Source organism: Eschscholzia californica, unplaced genomic scaffold, assembly GCF_041429995.1.
Source record: "Eschscholzia californica isolate CP2 unplaced genomic scaffold, dmEscCali1.0.p SCAF_4, whole genome shotgun sequence".
Taxonomy (NCBI): domain Eukaryota; kingdom Viridiplantae; phylum Streptophyta; class Magnoliopsida; order Ranunculales; family Papaveraceae; genus Eschscholzia; species Eschscholzia californica.
In genome coordinates this window covers 52,510,232-52,534,492 of record NW_028238461.1, presented here as the reverse complement: position 1 = coordinate 52,534,492, position 24,261 = coordinate 52,510,232, and the positions used below count along the sequence as shown (strand labels likewise).

General features: G+C 34.5%; 4 protein-coding genes across 5 annotated transcripts; 2 read left to right on the top strand and 2 right to left on the bottom strand.

The window, feature by feature from the left end:
* Nucleotides 1-181: 181 nt before the first annotated feature.
* LOC147546000 (uncharacterized) lies at nucleotides 182-4,564 on the bottom strand. The gene is made up of 3 exons (XM_086637185.1): nucleotides 4,266-4,564; nucleotides 964-1,114; nucleotides 182-877 (listed from the first exon to the last, which is right to left on the bottom strand). The coding sequence occupies exons 1-3, from the start codon at nucleotides 4,383-4,385 to the stop codon at nucleotides 486-488; spliced, it is 663 nt and encodes a 220-aa protein (XP_086493311.1). The 5' UTR covers nucleotides 4,386-4,564; the 3' UTR covers nucleotides 182-485.
* Nucleotides 4,565-5,875: 1,311 nt separating this feature from the next.
* Nucleotides 5,876-10,711, bottom strand: LOC147545999 (uncharacterized). 2 transcript variants are annotated; one of them, XM_086634518.1, is made up of 4 exons: nucleotides 9,541-10,711; nucleotides 8,950-9,105; nucleotides 7,455-8,123; nucleotides 5,876-7,267 (listed from the first exon to the last, which is right to left on the bottom strand). In XM_086634518.1, exons 1-4 carry the CDS (start codon nucleotides 9,862-9,864, stop codon nucleotides 6,230-6,232), a joined length of 2,187 nt encoding a protein of 728 aa, XP_086490644.1. In that variant the 5' UTR covers nucleotides 9,865-10,711; the 3' UTR covers nucleotides 5,876-6,229. The 2 variants fall into 2 exon arrangements, with proteins under 2 accessions (XP_086490644.1, XP_086490645.1); XM_086634519.1 differs by having other exon boundaries at nucleotides 7,455-8,237; nucleotides 8,900-9,105; nucleotides 9,541-10,161.
* A 1,935-nt stretch (nucleotides 10,712-12,646) lies between these two features.
* Nucleotides 12,647-14,919, top strand: LOC147545998 (uncharacterized). Its single transcript, XM_086637736.1, has 4 exons — nucleotides 12,647-12,780; nucleotides 13,383-13,653; nucleotides 14,022-14,269; nucleotides 14,427-14,919. The coding sequence occupies exons 2-4, from the start codon at nucleotides 13,416-13,418 to the stop codon at nucleotides 14,772-14,774; spliced, it is 834 nt and encodes a 277-aa protein (XP_086493862.1). The 5' UTR covers nucleotides 12,647-12,780; nucleotides 13,383-13,415; the 3' UTR covers nucleotides 14,775-14,919.
* A 4,054-nt stretch (nucleotides 14,920-18,973) lies between these two features.
* Nucleotides 18,974-23,595, top strand: LOC147545997 (protein YABBY 2-like). The gene is made up of 6 exons (XM_086636272.1): nucleotides 18,974-19,595; nucleotides 20,687-20,830; nucleotides 21,641-21,767; nucleotides 22,062-22,110; nucleotides 22,262-22,337; nucleotides 23,175-23,595. The coding sequence occupies exons 1-6, from the start codon at nucleotides 19,518-19,520 to the stop codon at nucleotides 23,292-23,294; spliced, it is 594 nt and encodes a 197-aa protein (XP_086492398.1). The 5' UTR covers nucleotides 18,974-19,517; the 3' UTR covers nucleotides 23,295-23,595.
* The last annotated feature ends 666 nt before the right edge of the window (nucleotides 23,596-24,261 follow it).

Below are 24,261 nucleotides of genomic sequence, written 5' to 3'. Positions count from 1 at the left end.
TCACTTTAGTTGACTGTCAGTACTAAAATAATTCAAAATTCTGAGGGTGATAGTATAACTAGAAGGGAGAATACCTGAAGTTAAGAATTGTGAGCTTCGATCGGTTAGTGTCGGATTGGATCACTGGATTAACAGAAATTACGAATCATAAAGATAGTATCTAATGCTTATGCACCAAAACTTGAACTAAACCGACGTTGCTGCCGTTCATATATTACCACCACCCATGAATCCAGTCTAAAAGAAGAAATAAAATTCGGACTAAAAACTCAGAGAACTTTTTGTGTATGAGAGAAGACATTATATTGAGGGTTACAACAGCGGAAAGGAGATAGAGGCCGATGCTGGGCTCCCTGGCAATTACACCGAGCGGGTCACTGGTGGTTTTTCATTCCTGTTGGCTCTCCTTATAGTTGGGGTTGTTGCTAGGAAAGCTTCGAGTAAACTTTGCCGAGGAGCCTCACCCCCTACCCAGACCTCCTTTCTCAGAGGACCTCCTTTTCCACCTCAACAGGTAGAACAGAATCTGATAAGGGGGGTGTCACTTCAGAGACTTTCTCTTCCTTGGGTTCGGAACCCGTAATGCTGTCTTCAGTTTCGTTCTTAGAACCAACTCCATCTCCCGCAGTTACCTCTTCTGCATTTTTCTCTTCAGTCTCTGCTTCTTTCATCTCGTCATGTTTCTGCTCTTTCAGTTCCTGTCCAGCTGCATCATCTTGGTTTTCTTTGGGAGCTTCATCGTCCCCATCGTCACTGTCATTTGCTCCCGTCTTTGAGCTTGATTTCCTCTCACGCTTTCTCAGTGGCTCATTTTCAGGTGTCTCTGTAGCCTTCACCTTCTCACTGATTCTGGCAGATCGCCGCCTTGGTGATTCAACTGCTCACAGTCGGTCGTTTATATAAAACAAAAGAACTTTCTGATGACGACTTTAAAAGGAAGAGAAATAGAAAAAGAGACAGTACCAATAGTCCAGTCGAACTGGGAAGAAGGAGGACCTCCTGAATGAGCCTTCAAGTACAAAGCCAATTGTTTTTTGTTGGTGATCTCCTCTCCTGTAGGAGATACAAAAATTACGTCTCCCCTTTTAGGAGTCCCACTTTCTCTCGGAATCAACTGCGGGGCAAGAAAAATATGTTATATTCCCACAAAAGAAAGAACTATATTTGCCAAGTGCTCAAATGCATTTTTTCACATGTTTTACCCAGAGAACAAAACACGGCAGTAAAGTCATCTTTGAATAAAGTTAATGAGTACTGTTTTTAGTATATTTTTCTTTCTACATTTGCAATCTCCTAATTTGTTTTCTCTTCTAACAAAAACAGAAGTAAAAGGTTCACAGTTTAACTTCAAAAAAACACTACATTTCCCAGCAGCTTTCATGTGTGAATATTGCTAATGGCTACATACAACCTCCATTTTCTCATCAGAAAGACAAAATATTATTACAGCAGACAACAAAAGCCTCAATCTTGGATTGAATTCTTAAACATTAGTAGTTCTAAGAAAGAAAGGAAAAAAACTGAATAAGTACAGTCTAGAAGCAAGAATGCCACAATATACTATTGTTTGATTCTCTTCAAAATTGAAAATGAGGCCAACTTAAGCGAGGAACAAGTGTCATTACTACAGCTTCGGCAGAAAGGAAGCAAACCGTTAACTTCAAATATTTGTTAGTGTAATCTCTCACAATTACGTTATGTTAAAAGGTAATTGGTTTCCCTCTTAGTACATTTAGTAACTATTGACAGCACTAGAGTAGTTAGATGTTGCTCGAACTGACGCAACGGAAGCATAGTTTAGCTTCTTATGCACAAGTTTTGCAGCATATATTCAAAAAAGTGATTTGGAGTATAAGATCATATAGTAACAACTACACTGGCCCTTAATAGTAAATAAGTTTTATTTGATACATAATCCTTTCCACATTCGGATAATTTCACAAGTTAGTTGAAAATGTAGCATATCTTCACCAAACTTTATGGTCTTCCTCATCTCATCACATGATCATGAAACACTACATTGTTCCGGTATTAAGTACTTCAGAAAAGTGACATTAGACATCGCAAATCCATAAAATCTATTACTATGAAAAGTTAAGAAAGTCAGTTAAATAAAGGTAAGCTTAGTGAAAATAAAACATGCACCACAGATGCAGAGCGAAATATATATATATATATATATATATATAGAGAGAGAGAGAGAGAGAGAGAGAGAGAGGGAGGCCTAGACAAAGCTACTCCCAACACTAAAAGTCCGAAACCAATGACCAATTCCCTCTATAGACAAAGAGTAACTTGAACTTTGGATTCTTCCCTTGGAATGGTTTTTGGGTGTTCCCAATATGATTAACAATGTTCTTTTACATTGAGAGAGAGTAAGGACTTCTAACCATGGCCGAGTTATATAAAAATCCATTCCATATGCGATTTTCTGGTGCCCATGCAAGATGGCAAACAAGTCAACTTCTAAAGATTGAATCAGAAGAAATCACTCTTATGACTCAAGAATCCTTTGTTATAGGAGCATAGACATGGAATGGCTATGTCTTACCTGTACGATGGACCCAAAAACTGAATATCATAGTAGGGATACAGTGGACAGCTCATCGCAGACTATAACCAGGATTTCAGAGAAAACAGGATAATACATCTTAATAAACTAGAGTGGACTTGAGAAATAGCTTTGCAGATTCATAATGCAAAAAGGTGGTACTACTAGCTAATAGTCTAATACTTAATTTGAAAAATGGAACTTTTACTAGGTAATATTGGTAATGCTGGATGATGAGATGCAACTCCGACCATGAACTCTTAGAAAGAAAGTAAATATCTGCTGCCCAAGTTGCTTAACCCTACAGCAATACGAACTCCTCAACTTATCTATGTAAGCCCTAACAACACTCTGATGTACCAAGTTCAATGTCCCTCTACCCTGATACATACAACAAGCAACAACATCCAATTCATGAATTCAAAAGTACATATAACAGAGAATATGTAATTAACACAGAAGATAAGAAGCAGGGTACACATGCATCTTCTAACCCTTCTCCCATGTGGACTATTCTGACACAATACTCATTTTGTATCAGTAGAACTAATGTTTTCTAAATCGTAAAATAGCCACCAAGGCACTAAATTGGAATTGCAGAAGTATGCAAGTGTTATATAGTACTACCACATACTAATCGCCAATACTGTTTACACATTTAAGGTGATGTAGCTCCCGAATGCATGAAGCAGAAAATGCCTTGATAACGGTGCTCTATTTACGATAGTTTTGAACTGAGATCTCTAAAGAGATTATAAATAGAACTCTTCAGCATAGAAATTGTAATATACAAGATTAAAAGACCATTTGAAAGTACGAGGAGAAGAAGAGAGAAAGAATCTCCTCTCCTCCTTCCTAGCACTAAGTGTGAGGACAAGTGTTATAAGCTTGGGTGTTTACAGTAAGGAATTGATCCTTGTTGTCCGTGGATATAGGTAACATGCAAAACAATGGAATCTTTGTGTTCGTTATTTATTGTGCTTCCCACAATCCCACTGAACATCTGATCCATGAACAGATTCAAGCACGATACGAATTAAAAGGAATTTTCTTGAAATAGAAGAATTCACCACGAGAAAACCATACTATAACAAGTCTGTAGTGAAAACATTTGCCTAATTATCCACAGACAATAGAGTGGGGTGTTAGAAAAACAACCAGCAACAATTACCTAACATCAAACAACAATCAGAAAATCCTCCTAGCTACTACATTTTTTTCTGAAAAGAGAATGACCTAACAACTAATTACATATATATCTTGAAACCCAATAGGCCATAGCTACACTCAAAGCTAGAATCAATTCCAAAATCCATTTCCACCAACTCATTTTAGGAGGTCAAACCCCTAATCCTCAATCTACATAAATTGATGCTCAGAAACAGTAAACAAAACCAGAAAAACACAAAAGAGACCAGAATTATCCAAACATAAGTCTAATTCAGACTTTTCCCTATGAATTACTCGATATAAAGCTAGGAACTTTCATGAAAAACCCTAGCAATTAGAATTGCATGAACAAAAAACAGATAATAGTTAAACAGAAAAGTGGAAACGAAGAAACACATATATAAAACAAACAAATCAAACTGGAAGCTTAAAAAATTCTTTTATAATAAGAATTGGGCATACAGTAAAATACTAAAAAAAAGAAAGAAAGAAGCAATTGAAGTAAAGAAAGTGAATGAAAAGAACAAGTCAAAATAAATTAAACCTTCTTCTTCCATCCTTGAGGTGCTGGAAGCTCGATCGGAATAAAATTAGCTTGATTTTCGACCTTTTTCACCGGAGTTTCATTCTCAGTGGCCACCTCAATTTCTTGCTCTGAACTCATTTTCTGAAAATTTCCCGCTCTAAAATGTCACTAGGTTTGTACTACTTATAATGTTCTCTCTCTAGTTTTTCAAGAACAAAAAAAAAGAACCCAACTTGAAAATCAAAATATTGTATAATTAATTGATTTTTTAGTTAAATCTAGGTAAATAAATTTGGTGCATTAAATAGTAGTTAACTAATGAAAATCAACCATAAAAGGTAGTTAATTAAGGTGGGAAATTTGAGGAAATAAGAAAATTATCTAGGATACAAAATTTTGGGTGTAAACAAAAAAAAATTTGACACGTTTTGTTTCCTTCAAACACTTCAACTTTTTCTTCCTCAATAGAAATTCCGTCGACCCCACCATACTCCGGCGGCATCCATCATTAACGCCCGCCAAACACTTCAACCTTCGTCTCTTCTTCCTCTCTCTCTCTCTCTCTTCCTTTTCTCCTCTCGCTTTCTTTCGTTCTATAAGTTCCGGTGAAGGAGATCTCTCCTTCGTGAAAACTCGTCGGGAAAAACAGACGAGCTTGCTTCGTCTGGTTTTCAGACGAAGGGTTCCGGCCAAGGGGTTCTCCCCTTCGCCGGAACTTACAGAAAGAAATAGAGAGAGAAGCAAGGAGACCGATGGAAAGAGAGAGAGAGAAAAATAGGAAGGAGAGAAAGTTTTAGCCGACAGAGATTTGTTGGCCGGCGACTCTCTGCCGGCAACAAATAAGGGTGCGTTTGGTTAATTTTCTTTTTTGTTTTTCACCCTTTAAAATTTTGCACCCGGATAAGTTTCTTGTTTCCCAAATCACCCACTTTAATTAATTGAGATCTCAATTTTCATAAGAACATTTTGTTATTCTAAAAGTAGCAAAATTTTAATGTTCAAAAATTTGATTCCATATCAATATATATCAACCAACTACTAATTAACCCTAATTATAATTCCATGAATCAGAGTATAAATTTTGAAGAGGATACCATAATATTATTGGTATTAGATATATTCATTTATTTATTCATTTTGTAAGAGAATTTCATGGGATAGATATTATTTACTTTTTTTTTTTGGTGAAAGTAGATATTATTTACTTAAAAAGTCTACAATTTATTCCTCATCATGTACCTCGAGGACCCTTAAAATCTTTGAATTTCGAAAAAAAAAAATGTGTTCCCATGTGGTTTTGGTCAAAAATCGTTCCTTTCCTCATTTTTGTTTTCAGGAAATTGTTTTCCCACCATCTTTTACATATTAGATTTTATTTTATTTGAATATTAACTAAAATAGTCATTACTACATTGTGATAAGTGATAAACACGATAATTATGGATTTACTACTGGCCTGAAGCCCGACGAAATTAAATGGCCTAAAGTACACCGAAACTACTTTATTTATATTCGCATTCAATATTCCTGGGATTTCGTTTCAATGAGATTGAATCTGGGACTTCCGCATCTCAGAGTATCTGCACTTACCAACTGACAACATATACAGATAACATCAGGAAAAAAAAACTAAAAGAGAGTTTTTTTTTCTATATTGAAATTTAGTAAAAATAACATGAACAATAGTAAGTTACAGGTTCTCAATTCACATGCCAGTTTTCACTATAACCTCCCCAAAAAAATTACTAGAAAATAAATAAGAGAGGTAGAGCCACAAAATTACTCCATGACAAAGAAGAAAAGCACCCTCTCTTTCTCTCAGCTCAAATGGGCTCCTCATGTTGCTTATTTCTTTATGGAAACCCTTATTCACTTTCATAAATCACACCTATTCCAATGGTTAGAGAGATAAAAAAATAATACCTAGTCAGTAAGTAGTTCCTAAAAGAAATATGTATTCACAATTTCTCTAACAACCCATCTTATGTTGCTACACTTCCTTCTGTAGTTACAGCTTTAGAGCTTCTCTCTGCTGCTGCTTCGGCTGCCGAAGGCACAGGCTGTAGAAACTCAGTATAATGGAACTCAATCTGCAGTCTTTGATGAATGTGAGTAGAATCCATTAACCCCTTTTTAATATCAACTTGTAATTCTCTAATTGGTATTGCAGCTAGGAAGTTCTTGATGTACTCCCTGCAAGATTCCTTCCCTTGGGACAACACTTGTACTTCTTCGTCGCTTACTTCGCTGGATTCAGGAACAATTTGCTTCTTATCATCGACATGTTCATATTTTGATGATGACTTTAATTCCTGAGAAACTCTCTGTATAATTGTGTCTCTGTCAAATTTCAGTATGTAAGCTTGGTTGCAACCCTCGTAGAGTCTTTCACCCAATGTGTCGATTATGTAGTAGGCATCTCTTTCAACTCTAAGGACAAAGAAGTGGTCATTCCAACTGACGATATAAATACGAAGTCCGATATTACTTTGGCAATCAGAGCTGCCAGAGCTGATCTCATCCCAGATTTTCTCGAAGCACATGGCTCCATGTAAAAAATCAAAACCTGAACCTTCATCGATCCCTTCTGGATGGAAGAACCCAATGAATGATTTTTGTGAATTGACAGTAAGAGAACAAATTTTAGCCTCAAGGACTGTTTCAAGATCAAAGTGTTTATCGGGGAATCGCTCCCTGTAGATCTCATTTTCACAAAGGTTTCTCCACTCACGCGATCCATCCCTGATCAGAATATCAAACTGGGATTTGATGGGCATGATATCTTGGTTGATTTGGAACCAATCTGCAATTAGGGCTACCAAAGCAGTGCACGCACTCTCACCAGAAGCTCGTTCGCTTCGTTGATCAATTGAAGCAAAGAAAACTTGTGTTTGAACCTTCATTTGTCCGTCTCGGCTTACCACTTCTTTCTGTTCCCACTTGCCGATGGCAAAATTGTCATCCCCAAATTCGGAAATAGATGAACGATTTGTCATTGATTCTTCACTTCCCTTCTGCCGCTGCCAAAATGATACCCATTTTTTCTCATATTCAGGATACGATGGTTAATGGTTTCCTCAAACTTTGTCGTAACAAAAGAATAAGATAACTTATAAACTTCAAGAACATCATAAGATGAAAGCTAACATTGCCACCATAAAAACATTTGGAATAACTTAATAGAAGTAAAAGATTAAAAATGCTTACGCCAGATGAAGACTCGTCAGAGGAGTTCAGTTGACGGCGATCAAAATCGATGTCATCCCCACCCTCTTCTCCATAGGCTTTCTTTAAAAGTGGTTCCCCTTTGGGTTTAGGTGATCGGAACCTCAGCTTCCTCTTTTTCCAAGAAAGGATGCTTCGCTTTGAACTCTGCAAGAAAGACTGATCAGAGAGAGATGCTTTCGTATCCTCGACATTCAAGCTACCCACATCTGATTTGCGGTTGCTGTAGTAAACCCAATCCTCGTATTCCCTATTCATCCTCATCTCAGAATAATACGATTCGCCAGTACAATTTGTATGAGCCAAAGACCCGTAAGTAAATGACTTCCGAACAATAGAATCATTCTTATTTTCCACTTCCTCGTCTTCAAAATCCTCAGGTGACTCTGTATCAAATGGGTATTCACACTCGCCATTCTCAGGAGAGGAAATCCTGCTCTCACTACTGTCTCCTTCCTCTCGACATGCCTTCTTCGCTCTCCGATTGGATAAGTAATTAAGTATCTTCAATTTCAAACCTTCTTGAACAGAATTCCCATCTTTTTCTGTTAATTGAGATTCTCTTGACAAATGAGAAAACGGAACTATTGATCTCTGAACTGTCTCAGATGGTTCTTGGGTTGTTCTCAGTTCTAACAGATTCAAAGATAACTGCAAGAAACCATAAAACTTACTTTCATTATACCTACTTATAACACTAAGCAGCATCAAGAAAACTAAATAATTGGAGAGAAATAGATGATCGTAAAATGTAAATCCAAAACACTACCAAGGAATGAAATTTCGGTTTCGGTGAAAATTTCGGTCGGTCCAAAAGTGGAAACGTTTCGTAGAAATGTTTCGGTCAGTGTGGAAATCTTATAAATCTACAGAAATGATAGAAATATGATGCAATTATGTACAACAAGATTATTAAACCATAATGAAGCATAAAAATGATGTTTAACATTATCTATTAGTTTGAGGGAGTATTAACAATTACACAGTTACTTCCGGGGGTAAATTGAATAATTTTTTGGCTATAACACCCAAAAGATAACATTCTTACTGATAATAATTAACAAACTATGTTAGTTTGAGAAGGTATCGTCAATTACACAGTTATATTAGAGGTGTTACTAAGATAAAATCAATTTAGGCAGTTAAGTCAAGGCGTAAATCATTCAAATAGATTTAAAAACCATGAAAAACATAACATAAAAATCAAGAAAGATCTAAGAGAAATGAAGATGAAAAAGACGAAGAAATTGATATGTTTCTAGTATTAGTTTCTGCGGTTTTTTTGCTAGACTTCTACTATGTCGGTCGAAATCTCCATCATGTCGGTGGAAATTTCGATATTTCCCACAACTTCGGTGGAAATTTCGATCATGTCGGTGGAAACTATGCAGGAAATAGTTGTAAGTGTTATTTCATTCCTTGAACACTACACAAGAGCTCAGATGATTGGGCATCAAATGAAGTAGAAGATACATACACAAAGCAAAGAGTGATTCTTGGAACTGTCACCGAGCATGGTCAGAGGAACTTTAATCTCAAGCTCTTTTCTCTCGCTTACAGATACATATTCTGCAAGATTCAATAATGTTGTTCCAACAACATAATCCTTGTCCTTTGATCTTTGATTCAAGACCTGAATCAGGAAAGACACATTTCAGATTAACATGACAAAATTCTGTACTTAATTACATACAGAAACTAGGTCAACAACCCGAAAATGTACTTTCGGAACTCCGAAAACGAGTGGGAAGAACATATCAAACTAAACAAGACTACAAGTTATATATTGATTGAAAAGGAATCAACAATTCTTGGAATTCAAGAAAGTTATAAATATTGCAGAATTTCAACAAAAACAAAGATGGAGGTAAGCCTAATAATCTCTCCTGAGAAACCCTAAACAAAGATGCATTACCCTAATTTTGCTTAAACACCAAAACCCAATCTTTTTTTTCATGAAACCAACAAAATCTTTTGAAGTCTTATGTGAGTTCAAAACTTAATAAGAACCCTAAAAACCAAGCGTAATCACATTGAATTGAAAAAGAAAACTAAAATGAGAACTCACATTGAAGATTGTAAATGTGATTTCCCATGGAAGAAACACATTCTCTTTATAACCAGAAAAATTTAAAACACACTGAAATTCTTCATTCCAATCAACAACTCCATCACTCCTAACTTCTTCCTCTTTAGTGAAATTTCTCATCTCTGATCGCCTCAATGAACTCAAACCAAATTTCGATCCTTTCCATCTAATACCCACCATTAATCTCGGACGAACTTCCTCTGAAACTATTTCAAAACCTTCAAGTCTTTGTAAAATAAGCTTCACTTGGAATTTCTTCGTGATTGGAGGTTGCCATGGTCTCCATCTCGTCATTACCACCATTATTACTTGTCTGGTTTCCGACCAAAGTTTAGATCTTCTCTTCTGAAACTTGGGTAAATACCCTAAATCATTCAACCCAAACCCAAATCTCAGAACAAGAAGGAGATGATAGTCAAGAAGATCCGAAATTCAAATAATTGAGAATGGAGACAGAAATTTAGAATCTTAAACTGTAGAACCCCTTCCCGGGAATTTCTCCGATAAAAATGTTTTTTTTTTGAGTCTTCAAACACGAAGTTTTATTCAACTATATTAACAAATGATTTGTGTATTGTTTTTCAGCACCAACGACCGCAAGAGGACATAACTTGATTCTCCATCTATCTGCCAGCCTCTAATGATTTTAGTAGGACACAACTCTATCCTAATCTAGGATTACTCAAAATCCTATTACTAATACAATCACATTATTAGTACTAATTATATGAGAATGTTCTTAACAAAACCAAACCCGAGTATAGCATTGTGTTTACATTGTCTTCTAGTAATCATATTATCTTTAAGCAGGTCGAAATGATTAGAAATTTCAAGTTCTTTATAGTCCCCGAAATGGACTATAACTTGATAATTTCAGATGAGTAAAATATTTTAAACGATTAATAGTGTAGTAATTGTTATGGAAGAGTGTGGGGGTTTTTGCGACTTGATTTTGATTTAGAGTAATTTTATTAATACGATAAATATATAACAATTATACAATAGACAATAGATTCTACTTGTTCAGTTAATTATAACTAATTAAAAAAACAACAAATAAAATTTAGGTAGAAAACTGTGTCTGAAAAATAATCTTGTTGTATAATTTTAAATCACCCACCATGACAAAAACAACAAATAAAATTTAGCTAGAAAACTATATCTGAAAAATAATCTTTTTGTATAATTTTGAATTTCTACTCGTAATAGTTTATTTTTGTCAATTTTCGGGACAGGGTGGGTGATGTAAAATGGAAATGCGGTGTATGTCTACCAAAGTTTGGGTAGACATCTTATTTGATTAGAAAGACTTTTTGGATTTCTTTTGTATTGGTAGGGTGCATATTGTCCATGAAATCCAAAACACATCATATGTACCTTGGGGAGATATGATGCATGTAATTAGGTTAAGAGGATCTGCCAATATGTAGGAGGGAAAGTTAACTAACTACGAGGAAAAGAAACCTGTTAGAGAGAGGGAGAAGGGAAGAGAGAAATGAGGAAGGATAGGGTGATTTGCTTGTTACATGAGCAAAAAAAGACTATTATTCTGTCTTGATCTATCATTGGTTTTAAATGTAATTCTCAAAATATAACGCCACTCTTTGGTTTAGTGTTTGGACAACTCTCTTAAGTCCATTAAGAGGGTGTTTGATTTTTTAGCACTTACAAGTGCTACCACTTACTAAGTGATAATCACTTAGTAAGTGATATCAAATGTAAGTGCTATGGCGTTTGTTTTCCATCGGTTCTAAGTGCTTGATTTTAATTTTTATATTAATTCTAAATGTTATAAAAGTGAAAAATTGTCTGGTTTAACCTTGGTGTATTTACACATTAGTATTTCATATTAATTCGTAATAAGTTCGTTAGTTTAGGTAAAAGAAAATTACGGTTTACGAATGTTATGTCAAAAATATTAATCGTAAATAATTAAGAATTATGAAGCTGAAAGAACTTAGTTGTATCATGGAGTTTGGGTGTTCCATGATTAGTGAAGGAAGAGATGTTAAAAAAAATTTAAGAGGAAAACTTAGGTGAATGATGAGTGAAGATAGAGAAGAGTCATAGCGAAAGTCATAAAAAAATTTTGTATTTATCAATTGTTTAAGATCTTCTTCTTAGTTAAAATTATATTGGTAATTACAATATTAGGAGAAGGATAGAAATGTCCTTTTTAGCACTTACAAAGTAAGTGCACAATAATAAGCTTCAATTTTGAGCTTACTATTTTGCACTTACTTTGCCACCACTTAGAAGTGATTTTCATTTATTAAGTGAAAAAACAAACGACCTAAAATTGCCGGCCCGCACTTAATAAGTGAAAATCACTTAATAAGTGCAAAAATCAAACACCCTCTAAGTCTTGAGATCGAATTTCGGTGAAAACAATTTATCACCAACAGTTATCTCATTTAATTTAAGCACTAAATAAAGTATATGTGGTCGGGTTTTAAACCTCTTTAAATCTTAATTTAACTTAAACGTTTATCGTGCTCATCACATCTTAATGATGTATCAATGCCTTGAGCCTTGTAATGACTAAAGTAGATCGTAGTCGATTTCTCAAAAAAAAGAAAAATAAAAGCAAGTAGATTTTAGGATCAAACTTTGTCATGTAAGTGACTCTAATTCTCTAAATATTACTACTTATCCAACAACATTACCCAATAAAGTACATAAGTATAAAATGAAATGGTGAAACAAGATAAATTTGTATGATAAACTTATCAATGGTAGGTATTGAAAAAACTTCAATTCGTCATCTTCAACCAAAATAAAAGTGAAAAATATTACAGACATATCGTTTTCAATGTCGAAGATTTTATTTATCGCATTTATTAGTAGTAGACGACATGCTCAAGTATTTTATGCGCTAAAAACGGGTAGTGTCCTAGTGACTCGGGTAAGTTGTTTTAGTTTCTTGAAATCTTAAATAATCTTTTATAATTGTTTTAGACAAATCTTATATTAATTAAAGAAAAAAAAAGTCAGAATTAGAAGATTCATTTTGAATGTTGACTTTTGTTGATAATTGAACGGGTTAAATTAGCGACAGATTAGATGACCCGTTTGTTTTTAGGATCCGACCCAGTTCGTATAGATTAGATGACCCGTAAGATCCAAAATGGGGTATTTTGAAACTTCATACTCAATTGAGAGTCAATTCGAAAGGATCGACGAAAACAAACAAACACACGAATAACGCGTATTTCAAAGGTTCAAATCAAATCTCCATTTGATCATTTTTTTCAGTTTTCTTTGTTGTTGTTGTTGTTTATCAATTGGCCTTCTTAATTCTGTATATTAGATTTGCCCTAGTTGATGATTACATGGGGGACTTAGGGTTTTTTCTCCCGTCGATTTTCATGTGAAAAACCTTTATTTTTATCTGAACTACTCGTTCTTTCACATTTAGCTAATTCAATTAGGGTTTAGATCATAAGGGGCAGAAGATTAGAAAATGTGCACTCATTGTGCTTGATGAAATGTCTGTGAGAACTTGAATACTTCAGCTCATAAGTATATTATGCATATTAACACTATGAATTTGATCGCTTTTGCCTTTGGCTTACAAAGAAATGTTATTTGTTGGCAATTTTGAGGATTAAAGTTCAAGAATAGTGAAATGAGCAACTAGGAAAATTTTTGAGGATTTCGTGGCAAGTGTTCGATATCTATTTTGCCTTTTAATGTGCCCACAAAGTGGTCACGTGTTCATGTTTTCGCATAGTTATTCATCATTTATTTGTACAAACAAGGGTATGATTCCATTACCCGTCAAGTGAAATTTTCATGTTTGGTGTTATTGTGTTTGTTAGGTAAACTGATATTGTCTTAGTGAAGTGGGAAATATGAGACGTCCGAGCCAATTTAGTGATCCAAGTGTCGATCCATATGTTACTTCTCAGATGCAGCATATGCCTAGAATGCAACAAAGCTCTGGAACAAGCCATTTCCCTGGAAGATCAGAAGCTATGCCTAGTGATGGAGAAAGACGCCCTTATTTATCATCAAAAGTTGAAGCAGAATGGCAGTGGGATAGAGATGGACCGAAAGGACCGAATCCAATGTCATCTCACATTTTTGAAGGCAAGCGTTTTTATTTGTCTCTTTCGGAAAACTTTTTTCCTCACTTCCCTTGGTATTTCGTATCTCTATTAGTAATCTGCAACACTTTAGCTTTAAGTTGTATCCAATGTATAGGTGCAAATTTTCGAATCAATATCAGTTCAATGCATTAGGATTAGTTTCGACCAAACACTTATTAGGATTATTGAAACGTAAAACCTAACTTTCGTTCTAGTTCTGCTTTCATAAGCCTTAGTTTTGCCAGAACAGAGATGAGTGATCTCTATGTGTTTACTATTCGTTCATTTCTTAATGATCTGAATATGCAATTAGTTTAAAACACATTAATTTGTGCTTAGAGCCTTAGACACATTGTGTTACGGATGTAGGTGAACGAAGTGATGCATCAAGGTCTTTCTATCGTGGTCAAAGGTTGGAATCTAGAATCAGTACAGAGAAGCAAGTCAACAATGACAAAAGAGCCCAAGCCCATGATCAAAATAATGCAATTGGCTACGAGGAAAATCATTTTCAGCAGTCATTTGAAGGTCTCCAGAAGAAATTCCATGATGATATCATGAAATTGACCAAGGAACAGGATGAAGCAGAAGATGCAGAAAATGCTAGACATACGGAGGTGAAGTATATGAATTTTGTAGTCTTTTTTGTCATAGTTCCTATCCTTTTCTTTCCTCTACTAGTTGATGACATGACATTCTCCTTGTTAGAAGCGATGAAAACTAATTAATCTTCGAGTAACTCCTCAATGTGGTTTATGGTGCTCATTATTTCAGAAAGTAGGTGAGATCAATACAAAATATCACGAGAAATTAAGAGCTCTTCGAGCCCAACATGCTAGTCGAAGAGATGACTTCCTCCATAGAGAATCACAGGCACGAAGCAGTCATTATCAGCAAGCTAGGATTAGCCACTACTCAAATACCACTAGATCGAATGACCCTAATGGGTATAGTGGGATGACAGCTGCAGCAGAAGCAGCGGCAGCAGGAGAAGCACGACGACCATATGGAGCTTCCAGTCAGTTCGATTCCTATCCAGAGAAAGCTCAGTATCTCGAGGAAACCAGAAGTCATGGTCCTTATCCTGGTGGCCGGGTATACAACAACAATGCTCGGTACTGAGGACAGAGAGATATAGAGAGATTAATATTGAAAACCCTAGATATCGTACGAGTCTTTGCTTTTGTATTCTAACCTATTTGGTTATGAAATATATCTTATTCTAGGACTTCAAATTTTTTTAGGAGGCGTAATTTGTTCTTGGGACTATATCTTGTTTCTAAAATGGTTCGATATTTATTTGAGTATTATGATAAGACTTACAAATTTGATGAACATAAAGAGCTAATATAAGGAACTCATAGTTAATTGACTTGACCCAATCCAAAAGATTATAGCTAAAATTGAGCAAAAGGGTGGGGGAAACCTAATAAAACATTAGTACAGTTTTAAGTGTGCAGAATTGAATTTGGGAGTTGGTTGACCCTTCTAGTATTGGAAACCAATCCAATTGAAGTCGTTCTCAATGACTAGATTCCACTTTAGAGAGAGAGAAATTGTGGGTAGTCCAACAAATAATGAGTGAGGATTAGGTTTTGATGGTGGCTAGTACTGATGGTTTCATTCATTTGCATTTTAGGCGCACTAGGAAAAAGTGACTTCCACATACAAGTTCCCCGCATTTTTCGTTCTTAAAAAATATGATGGTATTCAAATAAATCTACTGTGGGCACTTCAGTCTTGCTTAAACGCAACTACATCCAATCTGATAACTCGAAGATCACAAGATCAATATTCCGTCGAGGTAGAAATCCATCTTTTCTATATTTGTGTTATAAAGAACACAAATAATGATTTTCAAGATGTGTTATATATTCACGACACAATTTCTTGGCAGTTATGAGTAAATTTCATCCTTAGATGCATCCAAACCCACTGATATGGAGAATGATGTATGATTTCTATTGTATTCACGTCTCATGATGCGTCCAAGCCAACTGATATAGAGTATGTATAATTGTTTATTATATTTGAGTCTTATGATGCATCCAAGCCAACTAATATAGAGTACGATGCATGATTATCTATTATCTTCGAGGCTTGTTCCAGACATGGATATCTTGTGATCTATGACTCCATTGTCGTAAGACGTAAGTAGTGGGTTGACTTTGCTCTCCATCCTACTTTCTTCCCCTCTAACCCTAATATGAGGATGACACATTGCATTTCTTTTCCCCAAACCAAAGTCAAAAGGCTGGTATTGCTCAATTATAAGCTACTTGTACTGTAGTGAATTTAATGACAAGGGGTATATGAGTAGATTTCAACTCCAAACCAACCAGCCATTGTCAAAATGAATAATTATGGTTTTTCTTTATTTCACAAAGAATTTCAGGATTGAATTACAATGACAATCTTATACTAGGAACAAGAAATGATTCTCAATAACTTCAAATGAAAAAAAAAAAATCATTCTCAATTAATTCATGCATACTCTGGTCTTCATAATAAAAAATCTCTTGCAAGTTTGAATCGGTTCGCTTAGAATTTATGTAATAATGCTCAATAATCTTCATTAGGTTTTTGTGATTGGGAAATTTTGTCAAAATTCTCCACAAATTTTTTGTTTTATGGAAAAAAGATCACTCAATTTGTTTTAGTCTTCGTTTCCTTGGGTATTGCAACAACTTGCAACAGCTTTATAAGAGGCTTGCAACACCTTATAACAACTTTGCAAGTGGCTTAAAGTAGTTTGACAATACCTTAAAACAGTTTTACAACACCTTGCAACGGCTTGCAAGAGTTTTGCAAAAAAAATTTGAGTTTTTAACTAAACAAAATACAAATTTTAGATATTTAACAAATAAAATACATATTTTGAGTTTTTAACAGAAAAATACTAATGTTGGTTTTTAACTAGAAAAATATTAACTTGTTTTTTGAACTTAAAAAATTTAAAATTAAGTCTTCCGACTAATTTTCTGTTTTTGATCTAACCAAAGAGATTTTAAAGGCATTTATGTCCTTGAGGGAGAACGAGGAAAAGGAATTGAAACCGAAAAAGACTTGGAAGAAAGGTACGTACCGACAGACAACTGAAAAATAATTATAAAACAAATAATCGAAGGAGAACCACAAGAAATTTAGAGATATAACAAATAAAAAGAAACACATGCTATGAATATGTTAAAATAAAGATTTTTTTGACGATAAAAAAAAGTACCAAATTATATGTATGACATCACTTGTTGTCACTACTTATCTGCATAATATTCACAATATAATAGTGAACGACCCTACAACACAATAACGACATAATGTTGAGTTCTTCGGATTCACGAACTTTGACGAAAAAGGGATTGCATTTGAAAGATATAATTTGCCATAGTAGAATCTACAAAACACAAAGTCTCCTTCAAATTTTTACCACATAGGACCTTCCACCATTTAATTCTCCTATGCACCCATAGCTAGTTTAACAATAAGGTAATCCATCAACTTAAAGTTGGTCTACTGATTGAAACATAGGATAAAGTTTATAAGAGAAAGAAACATAAAATTAAAGTCATAATCATCTAATCAACAAACACTGATTTCAACAATACTAAGGGAAAATGTGATTGAGCTATCTAATCTATAGGTTGGTCTCCAGACTTGCCACTAACTTACCTCCAACCAATTCAATTGCTCCACCCACACAATCCAAAAAGATAATTACCCATAATATCTATGTTTTTTTTTCTTTTTTTTTGTGATTTCATTTTTTAGACAAAACTAAAAAGAGGCGCTTTTAGAACATTGAGGAGCCAACTGGTTGTTGAACCAACCAATGGTGTGTTCCTGCAAAGCGTCTTGCTAGTGGTACGGAGCGTGAGAGGGCGGGAGCTCGCACAAGTAAGTGAAGGTTTTGAAGAGCTTTTATGTAAGGGGGAGGGAAGCGACTACAGCGAGGGCCTTTGAAGTTATAGTGGAAACCAGGCCCGACCTCGTTTTGTAAAAGTCACTCTAATAGACCAAGCTAGCTAATTTAGATTCATTCCCATCCACACTATGATAATGTTTAATTCATCTTGTGTAAGCTACTTTTCGTTCAACCCATGACGGGCGACCCTTATTCCAGACGATCATCTCAATAGATAACACACTCGTAAAAGAATAGATGTATTAAATATACTTGGTGTAGCAATTTCTTGTGCTCTTTGTAAACATAGATGGAGTAAGAGGTTTCATCTTCCCAAACAGGTGCGCTCTTTGTAAACATAAAGAAGTGGCTCTCGACCATTTGTTTTTCTCTTGCTCCTTCTCTAATCAGATTTTGAATTCTCTTACCCCCTCTTTTATCAAGCTCACAACTTCGGTAAATTATTTCTCTGTGTAGTTGCAACTTTTGTAATGAAATCTATTTTACCCTCTTCAGTAAAAAAAAAACTTAGTGAAGGAATAGAAAAAAGCCTTAGCTTGAACTTTTCTAGATTGGATATTTTTTTGTTATGAAAAATAAGAACTAAAAGCATTAAAATATTACACTATAACTATTTAGAAAGGGTTTGATGAGCTAATGTATTGCATTATGCACAAATGAATATTTTTTTTGTTGATGAATGCACAAATGAATATCAACCAACTATTTTAGCTGCCCTAATGATCCCTTTAGAACAAAATTACTAGGATGATTTACCTTTCAAGAGACATTACACTTGATCCGGGATGGTACGACAACATGTGCTCATTTATGATATAATGGTGTTCTATAATTTACAATACATCGAGAATGAGAAGAACGGAATAGTACACCCTAAACAAAAATGGAGAAGCAAATAATAAACCCTAGAGAAAAATTTGCAACATGACAAACAATTTTACAATAAATTTCCAAGGAAACCCTAAATCATGAGCACATGCAATGTCACGTTTCCTGTGCATATCTCTATCATAATGAAACATAAAATCAAGCAAACTATTACATGGTTTTTTACATCGTCAATTAGATATGGAAACGGGAGTGCTATGTAAACAAATTTTATTGACTTAAACGGAGTATTAGACATAGAAACACCGAAATCAAAAAAAAAGTTTGTACACTCAACATTTTCCCATAGAAATGGTGCTTCAATAGTATTCGTCTATAGTTAGATCTCTTCTCAATTTCTATACGACAGAGATACTATGCTCAACTTGTCTTTAGGGTGGTTTCTGGTCGTGTGACGTCAATCTAAATCTCGCCCAACAATGTGACCCGCCGAGATTCACTCGGGAGACCTGGCAGGGCGGCATAGGGTAATTTTTGGTCTCTATATCTCTTGGACCCTGATAATAATAGTACTTAATAAGAATGTAAACCCTTATTGATTATGTAATAAAGAATCGCCCCCCTCGTCCGGTTCACAAAAACCATGAGGGATAGAAACCTCTTACCTACTCATATTCACCATTCAATCAATCAATCATACAACCCCACCCACCTCGTTCCTACCCCCAATTCCTCCCCTTCCCTCTCAAAAACAAAATCCACCTATCCCCCACACATCTGAAAACCACTCCCAGGCCTCTTCAATAAACCACTGTTCATCTCATTAGTAATACCACCTTCTCTCTTTCAATCGGTCCCCCCAACCCCTAACATGATCAATCCCATCTATTCCTTTGTATTTTTTTTGCAGTTTTGTAGTTTTCTTATTTCAATAACTCTCTCTCATTCATAACCCTATATATCTCATTTTTAAAACCCACATCTCTCTCTCTCTCTAAATCTATTTCTCTCTCAATTTCATAAGTTTATATTGTTGTTGGGTTTATGTATTGATCCATTTCTTCTTCTTCTAAACAATTCTTTTGGATCTGGGTTTCCTGCAATTGTTCATAAAAATGTCATCGCCACTTGATGTTGCTCCTTATGAACACGTTTGTTATGTTCAGTGTAACTTCTGCAACACCATCTTAGCGGTACTCTCTCTTTCTCTCTCTCTCTCTCTAGGGTTTTCTCTTTCTTTATAGCTATAACATGCTGCTCCATGAGGCCCTAATCAACTGCTACAACTCAGCACTTGATCAGATCTCACAGTTTGGCTCCACATAAGTAGCTTCTTTAAATTCTCTAACTACTTATGTTTTTTTTTGTTACTAGTTTCATGCCTTTTTTTAATGGCTCATTCAAGTATATATAATAAGGTTGATTATTCATTACTTTATCACCACCCCTTTAATTTTTTCCTTTAAAACTGCTAAAAACAAACATTCAGATCTCAACAAACTCACATCAAATCTTCTATTTATTACTACATGAATTTTTTGATTAAAAGTAAGTAAATTAACAAACCCTAAATTCATCAACTCATGCCCCCAAGAGACTAAATTCTAGTACTAGTTAATATGGACAAAAAGAGATAGTAATAACATCATAATCTAAGATAAAGGGATTATGGGAGATAGGTAGGTTTTTTTTAGGGTTCCAAGCTAATTATGTGAATAAACATGTCAACTTTTCATCTTTCAAATTGACATGCCTCTGACTATATGAAGTACTTGACCAAGCTAATGCATGCCCTAAACATTCTAGTTGGTAACCCTAAGGCAAAAACCCTAATTTAATTTCACTGTTAGGTTTGATTGTACTACAAGTCTAGAACAGTAGTGCTCATATTCTCAGACACCCAATCTCTTTTGAGTATCAAACTAGGGTGCACTGAGAGGGGGTTAGGTTATGGCCTCATCAGGCACCTCAGTGGCTTGTGTTGAAGTCACGTCGTTTTCATTTCTCTCTCTCTCTCTACTCTTTGTTTACTTTTTAAGCTTGCTTATCTCGTGGTGTCAGTGAGAGCACCGAAAGTGGTCAAGTTGCAGAGATTGTGTTTTAAGACAGACAGAGAGAGAGAAAGAGATTTGTAGTTATTACCTTGAAATGTTGTAATGATCAGAATCATCAGATCAGATCTTCCATCTGACCTACTGTTTTTTGTGAATTTAATCAAGAAGATTCGGAACCCTAGTTTTAATTGTTAAGTATTTTGGGTTGTTGTGGTTTGTGTTTTAAGCAGGTGAGTGTACCAGGAACAAGTTTGTTGAATGTGGTAACAGTTAGATGTGGTCATTGTGCTAATCTATTGTCTGTCAACATGACTTCTTTGTTGCAAACCCTTCCTCTTCATCATCATCATCATCAAGATTCTAATCATCATCAGGTACATAATAATACTTATATATAGTATAGACAAAGAGTGAAAGAGAGATTACTTTATTTTTTCATGTTAAAAATGGGTAGGTAAGGTAAAAGAGATGAACTCTTGTTGAAGAAAAAGAGGTAACTAATTCCAGTGATGGAACATCTGAATTAATGTTTGATTGATGAATGAATGACTGATAGAAGAATTCTTTAGGAAAACTAGCTTCTAAAGGGTTGTTTGCTCATAAAAATGTATGGTTTCTCTTAACCAAATTTAGGTGCCTAGGTTTTGATTTGATTACAATACTATTATATTATATATAGACTTCACTTTTCTTATTTCAAAATACCTTAAAAATGAACCAACCATAAACTTTACCTTAGCTTAATTTGTTTTTGTACCAAGACTTTTGAGATTTGAACTGACATTACTTTCCATGACAATTCAATCCGCTTTGAAGTATAGGTTGCCAATTTTCTCCAAGAGAAATATTCCATAACGGGGAAGAAATTCCTCAAAAACCCCTCGAAACCTTAGGTACCCAACCAAACTGGAATAAAGATGGAAAATGTATTTCAAGCCGTAAATTAATACAGATTGTTTGGTATTTTTATATGCATCTACGTTTATTATATGTAACCATCATTTATGATATTTAAGAGTATTTGTTGTTTTAGTGTCAAAACTTGTATTTATTTTGTTTTCTTGCCACATTTGACATCTTTTTACTACTATCTAGCTTATCCTTTCAATTGAGAACAAAAGATTGATTAGTTTCACAACAAATAATGATCTGTCTTATGGCCCTTTTTAAAATACAAAATGAAGCTGCAAAATCGAAATCTAAGCAGCCTTGAAGACTCGAGCGACGCTTACGGGTCTTCTTCAAAGTGTAACAAAAGCTCTCAGTTGGTCACACAGAGTGACGAACCTCCAAGGATGCTCCCCGTACCTCGTAAGCCTCTCACCTCCCTCTCTCTCTCTCTATATAAATACATTGAGAAATGCTATATTTAAATATTAATTTTTTTTCTTAATCTTTGACATGCTGACTCATCCGAGTAAAAGAACGGTCAAAATTATAGTCAAACTTCAAAAGAAACTTTGTCTTTTAGTGAAAGTGAGTCATCATGTCAAAGATTACACAAACTTATGTGTAATTGTAGCATCTCCACGTATGAATTTGTACCGGTAGGCATCTTTAATTGTGGTAACTAACCAAAACTCTTTACTATCTTGATTTATGCAGCCCCGGAGAAGAGGCAACGTGTTCCATCCGCGTATAACCGATTTATCAAGTGAGTTCTGTTCCCGTTTAATCATTCTGCCAAACTCGTGCTATTATTTAGACGAAAAGGCAATCCAAGACTAATATAGTTATTATTTTATGTTAGACAGGTGAAGTTATTCTATGATCTTTAATACAATTAACTATCTTGTGCTTGGCAGGGAGGAGATTCAAAGGATAAAAGCTACTAATCCAGATATTAGTCACAGGGAAGCTTTTAGCACTGCGGCAAAAAATGTAAGTTTTTACGGGGATAAATATAACTAATATCAATAAATAAAATATCATAACTTAGATATTAGTACATGGATTTAAAATCATATAACTGAGTTGCTTGCACTAGCAAGGGGGCTAGAGGATCCCGAATTCGAAAAACATAATAATATATATAAATAAATGAGTAGTGTACCTTTAGCTTCATTAGCTACCACTCTGCTTTTCTTTGATCAATGAAACTATTTTGCATTCTCTAAAAAGAAAATGAGTAATGTACCTCACATATCTAAGCAAGCACATGCATTATGCTTTCAGTATCTTAGCTATTATATATATATATATATATATATATATATATATGTTTAACTATATTAAATATGAAATTACTATATCCTTGGAGTAAATATACTTATGTTTAGCAAATCAAAGTTGCAGGAAACCAAACAAACCGTTGCTGCAGAAATAAACCATATGACCACGAACCTTATGAAATCTAATTCAAAAAAAACTTATGGAACCAAATGGATCCATAAGCGATGCGCTAGAGGACATATTTGCGAATTAAAAAGACACGAGAGACAGATATCCATCAAATGCATAAAGTCTGAACTAATTGCAAGGAAATTAAAACCAAACAACTGCTCGAGTAAAGAACATGAAATATTGTATTAGAAAAAAACATAAATATATTACACAGATAGATTTTTTCTAGAAAGGTAATACAATATAAGTGTGTCGATTCGAGATTTAGAGGGGGTAAACCAACATATATAGATTTTTTTAAACTATCCTATAGGTGATTCATTCCTATGCATTTTCATAGTTATCAAGTAAAGTAAGGAATATTTTATTTTGCAGTGGGCTCATTTCCCTCACATTCACTTTGGATTAAGTGCAATTGATACCAACAAACAAGCAAAAGTGAATGAAGTTTTTGCTAGTGATCAAGGGCCACAAAAGACTCAACAATTTTACTAAGCTGATTAAAATTCTTAATACCATTCAGTATTTAATTCCCTATATTTCTCTTAATTTCTCATAAAACAAACCAGTCGTCGTGAAGCCTTGTGCCGATATAAGAGGTAATGGAATTTAGAACTCTTGAACTTCTTGGAATCATTGTTTGTTTCATTACCATCTTATTTGCCTACCCTCTTCATTGCATTTATATGAGTGTAATAATGTAAGTGAACAAGATAATATAAGTGATTATATTATTGTATATTGTGGATGACATATATGAATTTGAATTAATAAAACATAATGTCACCATGCAAAATTCATAAGAGATAGACATGCCATAAAGTATATAAATCTTTTTATGAGAAAGGTAATATAATACCTGTCGTTCGAACTTGAGACTTAGAAGGTGGAAATCAACTTGATAACCTTAACAAGCAAAGGTGGGAAAGTATATGATCTTAGCAGGTCATGATATTCAACTACATTTCTAGATAAAATTTATGAAGATAACATGGGTTATCTTTTAGCAAGTACGAAGTTAGATTGGGGATTGGTAGCACTCTTAATTCTTATATACAACTATCAAATGTTAAGTCTCCCCAAGTCTTGTCAAATATGTGTAGCTACGTTAAAAAAACCCAAATTAGGGTTGTAGATGTCAAATATATGTAGCTTAGCTTAAAGTCCAAAATTAGGACTATAGCTAGGTACTCCATTTTAGTGTAGCAATTTTACAGTACGTAAAGAAATAGACAAAATAAAAGCATCTTCTACCTACCCATAGGTAGCTTAAGAATAAAATTCATTAACATTTGAATACTTTTATTACTTTACTATGCTTCTCTTCTTTTTCATTTCCAACTTTATATTTCGAAAAACTTCTTATGGGAAATATCAATTGAATTGATATGATTGGAACTACTTGAATCAAAGCCAACTTAAATGCCCTTATCTTATATTAGTGCGTGTTAGATTTCATGAT